The 16,088-nt window shown below is 36.5% G+C and overlaps 1 protein-coding gene across 1 annotated transcript; it reads right to left on the reverse strand.

Annotated features, from left to right (window-relative positions):
* Positions 1-15,276: 15,276 nt before the first annotated feature.
* On the reverse strand, positions 15,277-15,588 carry LOC137770736 (large ribosomal subunit protein eL42-like). Its single transcript, XM_068553607.1, has one exon. It carries the CDS (start codon positions 15,583-15,585, stop codon positions 15,277-15,279), a length of 309 nt encoding a protein of 102 aa, XP_068409708.1. The 5' UTR covers positions 15,586-15,588.
* Positions 15,589-16,088: the final 500 nt, after the last annotated feature.

Below are 16,088 nucleotides of genomic sequence, written 5' to 3' on the forward strand. Positions count from 1 at the left end.
CTGAGTAATATTCCATTGTATATGTGTGCCACATCTTCTTTATCCATTCATCTGTCAATGGACACTTAGGGTACTCCATGTCCTGGCTATTGTAAATAGAGCTGCAATGAACATTGTGGTAAATGTCTCTTTTTGAACTATGGTTTTCTCAGGGTATATGCCCAGTAGTGGGATTGCTGGGTCATATGGTAGTTCTATTTTTAGTTTTATAGGAACCTCCATACTGTTCTGCATAGTGGCTGTATCAATTTACATTCCCACCAACAGTGCAAGAGGGTTCCCTTTTCTCCACACCCTCTCCAACATTTGATGTTTGCAGATTTTCTGATGATACCCATTCTGACTGGTGTGAGATGGCACCTCATTGTGGTTTTGATTTGTATTTCTCTAACCACTAGTGATGTTGAGCATCCTTTCATATGTTTGTTGGAAATCTGTATATCTTCTTTTGAGCACTGTCTATTTAAGTCTCTTGCCCATTTTTCGATTGGGTTGTTTGTTTCTTTGATATTGAGCTGTATGAGCTGCTTGCGTATTTTGGAAATTAATCCTTCGTCAGTTGCATCATTTGCAAATATTTTCTCCCATTCTGAGGGTTTTCTTTTCGTCTTTTTTATGTTTTCCTTTGCTGGGCAAAAGCTTTTAAGTTTCATTAGGTCCCATTTGTTTATTTTTGTTTTTATTTCCATTTCTCTAGGATGTGGGTCAAAAAGGATCTTGCTGTGATTTATGTCATGGAGTGTTCTGCCTATGTTTTCCTCTAAGAGTTTTATAGTGTCTGGCCTTACGTTCAGGTCTTTAATCCATTTTGAGTTTATTTTTGTGTATGATGGTTAGGAAGTGTTCTAATTTCATTCTTTTACATGTAGCTGTCCAGTTTTCCCAGCACCACTTATTGAAGAGACTGTCTTTTCTCCATTGTATATCCTTGCCTCCTTTGTCATAGATTAGTTGACCATAGGTGTGTGGGTTTATCTCTGGGCTTTCTATCTTGTTCCATTGATTTTTTGTTTCTGTTTTTGTGCCAGTACCATATTGTCTTGACTACTGTAGCTTTGTAGTATAGTCTGAAATCAGAGAGCCTGATTCCTCCAGCTCTGTTTTTCTTTCTGAAGATTGATCTGGCTATTTGGGGTCTTTTGTGTTTCCATACAAATTGTGAATTTTTTTGTTCTAGTTCTGTGAAAAATGCCATTGGTAGTTTGATAGGGATTGCATTGAATCTGTAGATTGCTTTGAGTAGTGTAGTCATTTTCACAATGTTGATTGTTCCAATCCAAGAACATGGTATATCTCTCCATCTGTTTGTATCATCTTTAATTTCTTTCACCAGTGTCTTATAGTTTTCTGAGTACAGGTCTTTTACCTCCTTAGGTAGATTCATTCCTAGGCATTTTCTTCTTTTTGTTGCAATGGTAAATGGGAGTGTTTCCTTTATTTCTCTTTCATATTTTTCGTTGGTAGTGTATAAAAATGCAAGAAATTTCTGTGCATTAATTTTGTATCCTGCTACTTTACCAAATTAATTGATTAGCTCTAGCAGTTTTCTGGTGGCAGTTTTAGGATTCTCTATGTATAGTATCATGTCATCTGCAAACAGTGACAGCTTTACTTCTTCTTTTCCAATTTGGAGTCTTTTTATTTCTTTTTCTTCTCTGATTGCTGTGGCTAACACTTCCAAAACTATGTTGAATAATAGTGGTGAGAGTGGGCAACCTTGTCTTGTTCCTGATCTTAGTGGAAATGGTTTCAGTTTTTCACCATTGAGGATGATGTTGGCTGTGGGTTTGTCATATATGGCCTTTATTATGTTGAGGAAAGTTCCCTCTATCCCACTTTCTGGAGGTTTTTTATCATAAATGGGTGTTGAATTTTGTCGAAAGCTTTCTCTGCATCTACTGAGATGATCATATGTTTTTTCTCCTTCAATTTGTTAATAGGGTGTATCACATTGACTGATTTGTGTATATTGAAGAATCCTTGCATTCCTGGCATAAGCCCCACTTGATCATTGTGTATGATCCTTTTAATGTGCTGCTGGATTCGGTTTGCTAGTATTGTGTTGAGGATTTTTGCATCTAGTTCATCAATTATATTGGCCTCTAATTTTCTTTTTTTTGTGACATATTTGTCTGGTGTTGGTATCAGGGTGATGGTGGCCTCGTAGAATGAGTTTGGGAGAGTTCGTCCCTCTACTATCTTTTGGAAGAGTTTGAGAAGTGTAGGTGTTAGCTCTTCTCTAAATGTTCGATAGAATTCACCTGTGAAGACATCTGGTCCTGGGCTTTTGTTTGTTGGATGATTTTTAATCACAGTTTGAATTTCAGTGCTTGTGATTGGTCTGCTCAAAATATTTATTTCTTCCTGGTTCAGTCTCGGAAGGTTGTGCTTTTCTAAGAATTTGTCCCTTTCTTCCAGGTTGCGCATTTTATTGGCATATAGTTGGTTGTCATAATCTCTCATGATCCTTTGTATTTCTGCCGTGTCAGTTGTTAATTCTCCTTTTTCATTTCTAATTCTGTTGATTTGAGTCTTCTCCCTTTTTTTCTTGATGAGTCTAGCTAATGGGTAATAATTTTGTTTATCTTCTCAAAGAACCAGGTTTTAGTTTTATTGATCTTTACTATTGTTTCCTTCATTTCTTTTTCATTTATTTCTGATCTGATCTTTATCATTTCTTTCCTTCTGCTATCTTTGGCGTTTTTTTTGTTCTTCTTTCTCTAATTGCTTCAGGTGTAAGGTTAGGTTGTTTATTTGCGATGTTTCTTGTTTCTTGAGGTAGGATTGTATAGCTATAAACTTCCTTCTTAGAACTGTTTTTGCTGCATCCCATAGGTGTTGGTCATCATATTTTCATTGTCATTTGTTTCTAGGTATTTTTTGCTTTCCTCTTTGATTTCTTCAGTGATCTCCTGGTTATTAAGTAGTGTATTGTTTAACCCCCATGTGTTTGTATTTTTTACAGTTTTTTCCTGTAACCTAGTCTCATTGTGTTGTGGTCAGAAAAGATACCTGATATGATTTCAATTTTCTTACATTTATCAAGGCTTGATTTGTGACCCAAGATATGATCTATCCTGGAGAATATTCCATGAGCTCTTGAGAAGAAAGTGTTTTTTGTTGTTTTTGGAGGGAATGTCCTATAAATATCAATTAAGTCCATCTTGTCTAATGTGTCATTTAAACCTTGTGTTTCCTTATTAATTTTCATTTTGGATGATCTGTCCATTGGTGAAAGTGGGATGTTAAAATCCCCTACTATCATTGTGTTGCTGTCGATTTCCCCTTTTATGGCTGTTAGCATTTGCCTTATGTATTGAGGTGCTCCTATGTTGGGTGCATAAATATTTACAATTGTTATATCTTCTTCTTGGATTGCTCCCTTGATCATATGTAGTGTCCTTCTTTGTGTCTTGTAATAGTCTTTATTTTAAAGTCTATTTTGTCTGGTATGAGAATTGCTACCCCAGTTTTCTTTTGATTTTCATTTGCATAGAATATCTTTTTCCATCCCTTCACTTTCAGTCTATATGTATCCCTAAGTCTGAAGTAGGTCTCTTGTAGACAGCATAAATATGGGTCTTGTATTTGTATCCATTCAGCCAGTCTGTGTCTTTTGGTTGGAGTATTTAATCCATTTACATTTAAGGAAATTATCAATACGTATGTTCCTATTACCATTTTCTTAATTATTCTGGGTTTGTTTTTGTAGGTGTTTTCCTTCTCTTGTTTTTCCTGTGTAGAGGAGTTACTTTAGCATTTGTTGTAAAGCTGGCTTGGTGGTGCTGAATTATCTTAACTTTTGCTCGTCTGTAAAGTTTTGAATTTCTGCATTCAATCTGAATGAGATCCTTGCTGGGTAGAGTAATTTTGGTTGTAGGTTTTTACCTTTTATCACTTTAAATATGTCCTGCCACTCCCTTCTGGCTTGCAGAGTTTCTGCTGAAAGATCAGTTGTTATACTTATGGGGATTCCCTTCTATGTTATTTGTTGCTTTTCCCTTGCAGTTTTCAATGTTTTTTATTTGTATTTTTTTTTTTTTGATAGTTTGATTAATATGTGTGTTCGCATGTTTGTCCTTGGGTTTTTCCTGTGTGGGACTCTCTTCTCTTCCTGGACTTGATTGACTACCTCCTTTCCCATATTAAGGAAGTTTTCAACTATAATCTCTTCAAATATTTTCTCAGACTCTTTTTCTCTTCTTCTTCTGGGACCCCTATAATTCAAATCTTGGTGTGTTTAATGTTGTCCCAAAAGTCTCTGAGATTTTCCTCAATTCTTCTCATTCTTTTTTCTGTATTCTGCTCTGCAGCAGTTATTTCTACTATTTTATCTTCCAGGTCACTTATCCGTTCTTCTGACTCAGTTATTCTGCTATTGTTTCCTTCTAGATAATTTTTACTTTCATTTATTGTGTTGTTCATCATTGTTTGTTTGCTCTTTAGTTCTTGTAGGTCCTTGTTAAACGTTTCTTGTATTTTCTCCATTCTATTTCCAAGATTTTGGCTCATCTTTACTATGAATTTTTACTCTGAATTATTTTTCAGGTAGACTGCCTATTTCCTCTTCATTTGTTCAGTCTGGAGGGTTTTTATCTTGCTCCTTCATCTGCTACATATCTCTGTGTCTTCGCATTTTGTTTAACTTACTGTGTTTGGGGCCTCCTTTTCACAGGCTGTCGGTTTGTAGTTCCCATTGTTTTTGGTGTCTGCCTCCAGTGGTTGAGGTTGGATCAGTGGCTTCTTTAGGCTTCCTGGTGGAGAGTACCCCTGCTTGTGTTCTGATGGGTGGGTTTGGATCTTGTCTCTCTGGTGGGCAGGGCCATGTTTGGTGTTGTGTTTTGGGGTGTCTGTGAACTTAATATGATTTTAGGCAGCCTCTCTTCTAATGGATTGGATTGTGTTCCTGTCTGGCTAATTGTTTGGCATGGAGCTTCCAGCACTGGAGCTTGCTGGCTGTTGGGTGGAACTGGGTCTTAGTGTTGAGAAGGAGATCTCTGGGGAGAGCTCTTGCTGACTGATATTATGTTGGGTCGGGAGGTCTCTTGTGGTCCAATGTCCTGGACTCGGCTCTCCCACCTCAGAGGCTCAGGCCTGACACCTGGCCTTAGCACGAAGACTCTCCTGCCACATGTCTCAGAAGAAAAGGAAGAAAAAAAAGGAAAAAAATATTATAAAATAAAAATAAATTAAAAATAAATTAAAAAAAGAAGAGAGCAACCTAACCAATAAACAACTCCACTTATGATAACAAGCACTAAAAGCTAAACTAAGATAAACATAAAAATCAGAAACAAATTACTCGCAGAAAGCAAACCTCAAGTCTATAGTTTCTCCCAAAGTCCACTGCCTCAATTTTGGGAACACTCATTGTCTATTCAGGTATTCCACAGATGCAGGGTTTATCAAGTTGATTGTGGGTTTTTAATCCACTGCTCCTGATGGTGCTGGGAGTAATTTCTCTTTCTTTTTGTTCACACAACTCCTGGGGTTCAGCTTTGGTTTTGACCCCACCTCTGTGTGTAGGCCCTCAGGCATCTGTTCCCCACCCAGACAGGAGGGGCTTCAAGCAGCGGCTGATTAGGGCTGTCTTGCTCACTCAGGCTGGGGAGATGGAGGGGTATCGTAGTCATAATTGGAATGCAGGGCGAGCCTGTGGTGGCAGAGGCCAGCGTGACATTACAACAGCCTGAGGTGTGCCGTGTGTTCTCCTGGGGATGTTGTCCCTGGATCTCAGGACCCTGGCCGTGGCATGCTGCACAGGTTCCCAGGAGTGGGGGTGGGGTGGAGTGTGTGAGTAGTGACCTGTGCTTGCACACAGGATTCTTGGTGACAGAGGCAGCAGTGTTAGTGTTTCATGCCCATCTCTGGGGTCCGATCTGATAGCTGCAGCTCACGCCCATTGCTGGAGCTCGCTTAGGTGGTGCTCTGCCTTGTGTGGGCACATGGGGAAGGAACCCCCTCTTCTCGCGCACCCCGAGACAAAGGTCTCTTGCCTCTTTGGCAGCTCCAGACTTTGTCCCGGACTCTCTCCCGGCTAGCTGTGATGCACTAGCCCCCTTCAGGCTGTGTTTATGCAGCCAATCCCAGTCGTCTCCCTGGGATCTGCCCTCCGAAGCCTGAGCCTCAGCTCCCAGCCCCCACCCGCCCCAGTGGGTGAGTAGACAAGCCTCTCAGGCTGGTGAGTGCTGGTTGGCACCTATCCTCTGTGTGGAAATCTCTCTGCTTTGCCCTCTGCACCCCTGTTGCTGTGCTCTCCTCCGTGGCTCCGAAGCTTCCCCCCTGCCACCCCTTGTCTCTGCCGGTGAAGGGGCTTCCTAGTGTGTGGAAACTTTTCTTCCTTCACAGCTCCCACCCAGAGGTGCAGGGCCCATCCCTATTCTTTTGTCTCTGTTTTTTCTTTTGCCCTACCCAGGTACATGGGGATTTTCTTGCCTTTTGGGAATTCTGAGGTCTTCTGCCAGCATTCAGTATGTGTTCTGTAGGAGTTGTTCCACATGTAGATGTATTTCTGATGTATTTGTGGGAGGAAGGTGATCTCCACGTCTTACTCCTCCACCGTCTTGAAGGTCTCCCCCATTTCAATAATTATTGCATGCTTTCTAGGTGTTTGACACTGTTACTCACTGGGTATAATTAATTATGAGTTACATGCATAGATACTCTGGGAACATAGAGAAAGTGTACCAAAACACCCTCAAAGGCTAGATAGTTAATTTTGAACACCATTCTGCTTAGAGTTGACATAGTGTTTTGAAAACTCAGTGATTGTCTTTATTAGAGACGTGACGTAAATATTAACAATAAATCTAATAATCCTTTTTTTTTTGGTAGGTATAGTCCATAATAAAATAGCTTCTTATATTCAGATCAAAAGAGTAATATGTTGGGGCAACATAGTGTGGCCCATTAAGACGCCTAAAAACCAGCTTTAATGAATCATTAAAGATTATTTATAATTAGCATATGAAATATATACAATTATTTGCTCTATGGTATTCATGGGCTTCAAATAATTTGTTCTTTTATGGAGTAAAATGTTTCCCTTCTGATTAAAAATACTCTTTGTTAAGTTGATAATCCATTTTTATAGCTGGATAGCCTTAACTTGGTCATAAATACAGAATTAGTAGAATTAAAATTAAAGTGGAATTAAAATTAATGATGTTGAATGTAATTTGAATTTGTCAAAATATGACCTTTTTCATAACAGTGAATTTATTCTATTCAAATCCTATAGTCTGAGAGAATGAATAATATTGTACAACTATTGAAAAATGTCAGGATAGCTAATAACTTAGTAGCTATACTTAATAGCACTGACTAGAAAGATGACTAAAAATATGGTTTAAACATGACAAATCTGTTTTGTGTTTTGCTAAATTGATCAAAACATACAGTGTTTTTCCCTTGGGATAGTTTTTACTCATTTGAAATGAGGTTTTTAAAAAAAATGCTATGCTAATACAGGGCTTTTCATTTTGAGAGGAAATGCACTGAGTGCTTTCTATAAAGATGCTATGTGGATATTTCAGCCGTATTTAAAAAACAGTAAACACCAAAGTAGGACTCCCACCTATGCAGAGTGAATAGGTTGCTGATCCTGTACACACACACAGAACACTACACAGAATTACTCCCCAAAAGGCCTGGGCACTGGGAAAATGATCAAAAGCCGAAGAGAAACTGAGAATCATTTGTTCTTGAAAAATTGCTACAGTTTCAGGTAAGAAAAATAGGAGTCTTTAGCCTTTTTGCCTGTTGCTCTATTCCTTACCTACTCCCACTCTTAGTTAGTGAGAAATGTTAATTTATCAGCTTGGGGCTGTCTGCATAAACTTGCGGCTGTGCTGACAGAGGATGTGGACTCAATTTTGTGCAGAATGTGAAAACACAAGATTTGTAGATGAAAATGGCAAATGCAGCAGTAAACAAATGAAGGAGAACAACATCTTTGATAGCCTGAGACTGCAGTCCTGTTTGGGGTGAATGGTAGACCAGCTAGAATTTATTGGGAAACATAGATTAGTTAGATAAGCTCTCTGTGCATAACTGACTGTCTAGGAAACAAGGCACATGAGGCAGCCAAGTGGGAATTGAGTATAAAAAAGATTTGGGAATTGGCTGATCTTTGAATGCCCTCACCAGTCCACACACAGATTGATCATCGGAGAGAGGAAGTTCAAGATTTTTGAGCACAACATCTGCCAAACACATTAGCTGACCATTAAGCTATGGAGACACAGGGGTGACCCCCTCAGAAACAAACCTTAAAGTTAAAAATAGAAACCCTGTAGAATCCTAGAGAAAAGACGAAATAGGAGATACTGCCATCCTAACTCTACAGATTTATTATCTATGTGATTTGTGCTTAGTAAGAGGCAGGTAATCATGACAACTACCTCCAAGGACTCTAGAAGAAGTCATAGAATAAAGTTAAAGTAATTAGAGCAATGTCTGACACATAGTAATTTTTCTATTTCTTTTTCCTTTTCATTTTTTATTGAAGTATAGTTGACATACAATATTGTACATATTATATTAGTTTCAATATTATATATATATATAATATATATAATATTATATATATTATATTTTGTACAACATAGTGATTTGACATTTATATACATTATGAATTGATTACCACAATAAGCATAGTAACCATCTGTCACCATAAAAGTAATTATAATATTATTGACTATCTTCCCTATGCTGTACATTACATCCCCATGACATTTATTTTGTGACTAGAAGTTTGTACCTCTTAATCCCCTTCCCCTATTTCATTAATTCCCCGCCCTCTCTCCCCTCTGGCAACCACCAGTTTGTTCTCTGTCTCTATGAGTCTGTTTCTATTTTGTTTTTTGTTTGTTCATTTGTTTTGTTTTTTAGATTCCACATATAAGTGAAATCACATGGTATTTGTCTTTCTCTGTCTAGCTTATTTCACTTAGCATATATACAGAACACTCCATCACAAAACAGCAAAATACACATTCTTTTCAAGTTCACATAGAACATTCTCCAGGATAAATTATATGATAGGCCACAAAACAAGTCTTAAAAATTTAAGATTGAAATCATTATCAAGCAACTTTTCCAACCACAACAGTATGAAACTAGAACTCAATTACAAGAAGAAAACTGGAAAAAAGCACAAACACGTGGAGGCTAATTTTTCTATTATTCCTACAGAAAGCAGTAAGTGGGCTTTTGCAGAAACAAAAGCAAAACTAGGAGAGTAGTTTTCATGCAGCTCAAGAGAGAACAAAAGGAAAAAAAAAAAAAGAAAAGAAAAAACAGGAGAAGCAAATGTAGAGCAATACAAATTTCCTAGTTAATTTGCTAATTTTAGATCTCCTAAATCTTGCTATTCATGAATTTAGGGCATCTTTATGCATTCATTCAACAATGATGTTCTACTATGTGTCAGACATTGTATAGGGTTCTGGAAGCAGAATGATGGCTGATGTAAGAATTATCAAAACAATGATACTACTGACTCAGATGTTTCAAACATAATGGTTTCATGTAACATGATCTCACTCTTAGTCATGTGGCAAGATAGGTTAGTGATAAGGGATGTCCTTCCTGTAAATATATAATATCACTCTGGTAGCTGGTGACTAAATCCAGTAGTCAAATATTGACCTAAGAATTAGGCTTATATTAAATTTAGCATTGCATGTGCTTTTATATTACTCTAAAGTCAATGTAGCTGATAAATATAAATGTCTACCAGAGTTGTTGTACCTTCTTTGAATTTGCTATTAATTATTTCATTCTATGAATACAACTGTTAGTTTAGAGAGCATTAAGATATTAAGAGCAGACTTCTAATTTGAGAACTTATTGAGAACATAATGCCAGAAGGAAATCCATTGTGATTATCTTGAGGAGTGGTACTCATAATTCCTTCTGACTTTTCCTCAGTCAACACATGAAAAATTCATACATTTCAGATTCGACTTTTGAACGCTTATCTACAAGGAGTGGGCAGAACAGAGGTTGCAGTTTGTGTTGATGGTAATAAGTCATAATATCTTTGTTGCTGTACAGTTCTCCCCTGACCTTTAGACTCATATAGTTACTGGACTGCTTGACATTTTCAAATGGATGCTTCATAGACATATCAAATAATATTTTCCAAAGGGAACTCTTGATTTCATTCAAGAAAGTTGATCCTTTTCTGGGATTTCCTTGCTTCAGTAATTGTTAAAACCACCCACCAAGATGCTCACGCTGGCAACTTTAGTGTCTTCCTCAGTCTCCCAAGTCAATCAATCTGCCACTCCTACTGTTTCTGCTTTCTAAATATATCTTGTGCTTATTCATTTTTCTCTGTCTACACTATGACTATTTTTTAAAATTTTTTAAATTTAATTTTTATTTTATATTGGAATATAGTTGATCTACACTGTTGTGTTAGTTTCTGGTGTACAGCTAAGTGATTCAGTTTTACATATACATATATCCATTCTTTTTCAGATTTTTTTCCCATATAGGTTATTATAGAATATTGAGTAGAGTTCCCTGTGCTATACAGTAGGTCATTGTTGATTATTTTATATACAGTAGTGTGTATATGTTAATCCCAAACTCCTAATTTATCCCTCCCATTTGGTAACCATACGTTTGTTTTTGAAGTCTATGAGTCTATTTCTGTTTTGTAAATAAGTTCATTTGTATCATTTTTTAAAGATTCCATATAAAAGTGATTCATATGATATCTGTCTTTCTCTCTCTGACTTACTTCACTTAGTATGATAATCTCTAGGTCTATCCATGTTGCTGCATACACTATGACTATTTGAATCCAAACTACTTAAATTATACCTTTCCTGCTAACCAGTCTCATCTTTAAATCTTGCCCTCATTTAAATCCTTTTTTAAACATAGCATCAGAGTAATCTTTTTAGATTATGAATTAGACAATATTATTCTCCTTAAAAATTTTTTCAATATATTCCACTTGTATGATGTCACCCAATTACAAATACAAATTCCTTACTGTGGCCTATCAGACTGTACATAATCAGGCCCCCTCACGCCTTTCAAATTTGTTTCTTTCTACTCTCTCTTCCATGTATGTTCTGGCCACAGTGGCCTTCTTTCAGTTTCTCATCTTTGTCCATTCCTTTCTCACCAAGCTAGCCTTCGCTGCTAGCTTTCTGTCTGAAAAAGTCTTTATGCTATGGATCTCAGGTTAAACTTTACAAAGACCTTTCCCAAACTATGGTAAGTTGTGTAACCACTGTTTATTATTTTATATTATTCTACCTTCAGTTATCATTTAAGTACCTTGTTTATTAAATTTATTTTTTATTGAGGTAACATTGGTTTGTAACATTATATAAGTTTCAGGTGCACCCGTATGTTTCTACTTCTGTATACAGTACAAGGAGCACAAGTTTCAAATATGCATTTTATATATTCATCTATATCGACATACCTTTAAGTTGCCACATAATTGCACTTAAGAGAAGTGTTAGGAAAGCATATTTAGCACCTATTTCTGCATAACTTTTAGAGACTATACCCCTCACACAAACAAAGCTAACCCACAAAACAAAAAATGTACGTCACTAAGCAATATGTGTTCATAATGCATAAATGAACACAAATAATTTGATAAACAGTGCTGAAGTCATGCCCTATAGGTACTAGTGGCAGGTGTAGGCACTCAGCAAGGTGGCACAGTACCCTCCCAACCCTGTCTGTGATGTCCCCTGAAATCCAATGCCCACACTTACCAACACAACACATTTCTGAGGAGTCTCTCCAAACACAAGGCTCACTTCAGAGTTTAACCACCAGCACAGGTGGAAATTCTGAATTTTTGGAGAAATTACATTTTTAAAGAACTGGGTTGAAATAGGAAAAAAGTAATATATCTTAATTTCCTTTGTAGATCTAGTCATTTTGTTAGATTTGAAGTATAAAAATTATATCTTGTGTACTTGATTTACTCATGAAATTAAAATGGTTGGCATATTAAATTTAAAAGGATAGTTTGTGTAGACCCTAATTTCAAATTTACTATTGGGATTTAGGTATATTTGTTGTTACAAATGGCACTGCAAGCTGCTGTGCTTAAAACATTAAACACCTTTTATTTTTTTGCTTATTTATCTGAAGCAGTAAATGACAGAGAAAATAAGAAACCAGTATTAAAATTAACCAAACCAAGTCATCATGTTTTGTGGCCATGTTATCCACCATGTTGTCAAACATAGAAATACACAATTTCAGAAAAAGAGCTAAGTTAACATATATGTAATATATATTATAAGTTAATATATATATTCTCACACAAACAAAGCAAACCCACAAAATAAAAATGTACATTACTAAGCGGTAAATATTCATAATGCATAAATGAACACTAATAATTTGATTAAAGAATGTTTTAAGTCATGTTCTGTTGATACTATCAATAGCTGCAAGCATAGGAAATCAGCAATTTGGCAAAGTACCCTCCTAATCCTGTGGAAGACACTAAGGCTGAGAATTTAAATATCATGATCAATTGCACACTGGTAAGCAGGGAAGTCGGGATTTGAGACTTTCCCTATAATTTTCCTAGAACAGCAAAGCACAAGTTCTTTCTGTTGCTGATGCTCGGCAGATCCCAGACTAAGTTCCTGGAGCAACCCCTGAAGGAATGCTTTTTTTCCTCCAGCACTTTAAAGTTTCTGACATCCAGGCTAACTGTGCTGCTTATTTTGTAATCCAGTCAAGTGCAGCAGCAGTTTTATATTTCTGCCTTTGAATCTCAGATCCAAGAAACTGGCAGCAGCATGAATTCCTCATTGTAAAAGAATTGTAATGATCTGACTTTGTTGATGGGTTGACACCAATTTCAAGTTTTAGTCACATAAGACTTTTTTTGGTTAGAAATAAAAATAGTTGCAGAGGAGTGAATTTGAGGAGTAATATAAGAACATTTTAACTGAAACCAGATTTTTTATTAAAGATTTATAAAATATGTTTAATTTTCCATTACTAGAGACAGCCACCAAAAAATATACCTCCTTTGATTTTTATTCCCATCACTTCCCTCATTTCCCCTCAAGTCTGCTCTAAAATAATGTTCATAATCTGCTCCAGACTGTATTGTCCTGCACTTCCTCTTCTGAGAAAGGAACAGGGAAGAATCTCCTCACTTGGTGATAATTGGTTCATACTCAGAGATAAACTAATTAAGGGGAAATGGTTATATTAATAACACCTGTTTTTACCCCATCTTAGTTTTTCTAATTTACATAAACTTATTTTATACAACTTAAAAAGAAAGAATAGCAAACTTTATATAATGTTTATAATCATTCAGTTTAGTTCAATAGTGAGGACTTAGTATGGGCTATGGCTAGAGAAACTACTCTTGAGGAATTTATAGTCTATGGAAGAACAAACATACAAAGAGAAAAAAATTACATCATAAGCTACGAATGCCATGAGACTCTCAAGACAGTAATTTTCTCAACTTGAAAATTCAAAGAAGACTTATTGGTGGGTATAAGTAAAGCGGTCCAGGTGAATATAAAGGGAGAGAGATTTCTGACAGAGGAAACTGCTTGAAATAAGGCAATCTAGTGTGTCAGGTATTGCTAGTTAGTATTCTGCTTCCCACTGTTTCTTTGAATCCCCAACACATGAGTGGGGCCCGGTGAAGAGCTGAGCCTCCATCATTTTGCCATCGATAAGGTGAAACAATGTGGTGGAAGGTGGGGGTAGTTGACATTCTGCCTTCCTCTCTTAACTGTGATGTAGGTCTATGGAGGCGGGGGTTTCCAACGAGGGGCTGAGTTTCCATTCCCCCACTACATGCAGGAACTGGTACCTAAGTTGATGCCCCTAACCACAATAAAATCTGTCAGTCTCCTTTTCCTGCTACTTCAAGTGATATCTGGATTTGCTTGGGAATCTGCTATGCTCTTTCCGGAAAATGTCATTATGAGAGGAATAAACCTTTTCTTACCTCCTTGGTGCATGTTTGGCACCATCAGTCTCCAAATCTAAATTTTGGATGGGGTTTCCATCTCATCTCTTGGATGCCTAAATAGATGTATAGAGTGACAACAACTCAAATTGATTGAATCAGATTTCTCATCTGAAACTATGAAGGCCATTTTTTATGTACTGGAAAAAAAGGAATGTCAACCATAAATTCTACATATGGTGAACTTAGATGTAAACATCCTCAACAAAATATTAGCAAATCTAATATAGAAATGAATAAAAATAATTACTGAGGCTGATCAACTGGAATTTATTCCAGGTACGTAAGTCTGGTTCAGCATTCAAATGTCAATTAATGCAATGCACTATACCAGCAGGCTAAAGAAGAAAAAGCACATGATCTTATCAACTAATTATGAAATAACATTTGACAACATACAACAACTCTTCCAACTAGGAATGGGGTAGAGGAAGGAGCTTCTTCTACTTGAAGAACATCTACCAAAAACTTACAACTAATAAAACCCTTAACTGTGAATGACTGAGTGTTTTTCACCTAAGATCAAGAGCAAGGCAAAAAAATCCACTCTCACTACCTTTATCTAACAATTGCTGGAAGTTATTGTCAGTACAATGAGGCAAGGAAAGGAAATAACAGGTATATTGATTAGAAATGAATAAATAAAGCTGACCTACTTGTAGATGAAATGATTGTCTACATAGAAAACTCCAAGGAAACTATAAAAATCTATAACTAATAAATGAGTTGAATATGATTGTAATATAGAAGATCATCATGCAAAAATCAATATAGTAGTTCTTTATACTAACAATAAACATGTAGAAACAAAAACAATTTACAATTGCTCAAAATAAAATAAAGTACTTAGGTATAAATGGAAAAACACGTACAGAATCTGCGTGCCTAAAATTACAAAATACTGAGGAAAGGAGTCAAAGAAGATCTACATAAATGGAGAGTCATACTGTGCTCATGGATGGGAAGACTCAACATAATAAAGATGCTAATTCTCCCCAAATTTATATACAGGTCTAACAAAATCTCTACCAAAATCCCATCAAGATGTGTTGTTAATATGAAAAAGGATTATTGCACAGATTTTATGGAAATGCAAAGGAACTATAGTAAACATATTAAAAAAAATAAATCTGGAGGAATCACTATACCCAGTTTCAAAACTTTTTTTTAAAGAATATCACTGTATTTATTCTCATACAGGCAATTTTTCTACAGCTTCCACATTTTCCTCTTAAAAATAGAGGAACAAAAGATTCCCAAAGCTTAGAACTGGATCACTTGGCCTTTTCTCTTCTTATCTCCTCCGAGTTCAAAATCTTGCAGCTCTTAATAGCCAGCATCCTCTTGGATCTGCAGTTGGGCTCAACACATTCAAGACTCAGCACGATCTTTTTTGTGGTTTTAGCCTTCTTCCGGAAAATTGGCTTTCTTTGCCCACCATAGCCACTCTGCTTCTGATCATAACGCCTTTTTCCCTGGGCATACAGGGAATTTTTGCCCTTCTTATACTGGGTCACTTTGTGAGGCTGATGCTTTCCACATTTCTTACAGAAAGTCCTTCGGGTTTTTGGTGCATTGACCATCTTTGCAGTTAGAGGTGTCTTCAAGGTGAAAACCGGAAGCCCGGCGTCCACGTTCCTGCCTCATTCCGATTGCGCATCACAGGAAAGCTCAAGACATTTCCCATAGCTACTTTAACCAAGACTGTGAGGTATTAGTAGAGGGATTAGTACTTCAATGACACATAATAAAAACCCAGGAATAGACTCACAATATAATTTTTTAAAAAGTTGCCAAAGCAATTCAATGGAGGAAGGATAGACTTTTCAGCAAACTGTGCTGAAGCAAGTGGACATCCATAACAAAAAAATGAAACTTGCCCTATGTCTTATACCTTGTAAGAAAATTACTGCAATAGTTCATGAACTTAGGTGTAAAATGTGAAACTATAAAACTTTTAGTAAGAAAACAAAACAAGAAAAAGCCATAGAGGAAGATCTTCAGGATCTAAGCAAAGAGGTCTTAGACTTGACACCAAAAGCTCAATCCAGAAGAAATAATCATTTTGACTTCATCAAAATTAACA

This window comes from Eschrichtius robustus, chromosome 10 (genome assembly GCF_028021215.1).
Source record: "Eschrichtius robustus isolate mEscRob2 chromosome 10, mEscRob2.pri, whole genome shotgun sequence".
NCBI lineage: Eukaryota > Metazoa > Chordata > Mammalia > Artiodactyla > Eschrichtiidae > Eschrichtius > Eschrichtius robustus.

Bases quoted from the DNA above. Each gene is read 5' to 3' on its own strand.
- LOC137770736 (XM_068553607.1), bottom strand. From the start codon at position 15,585: ATGGTCAATGCACCAAAAACCCGAAGGACTTTCTGTAAGAAATGTGGA.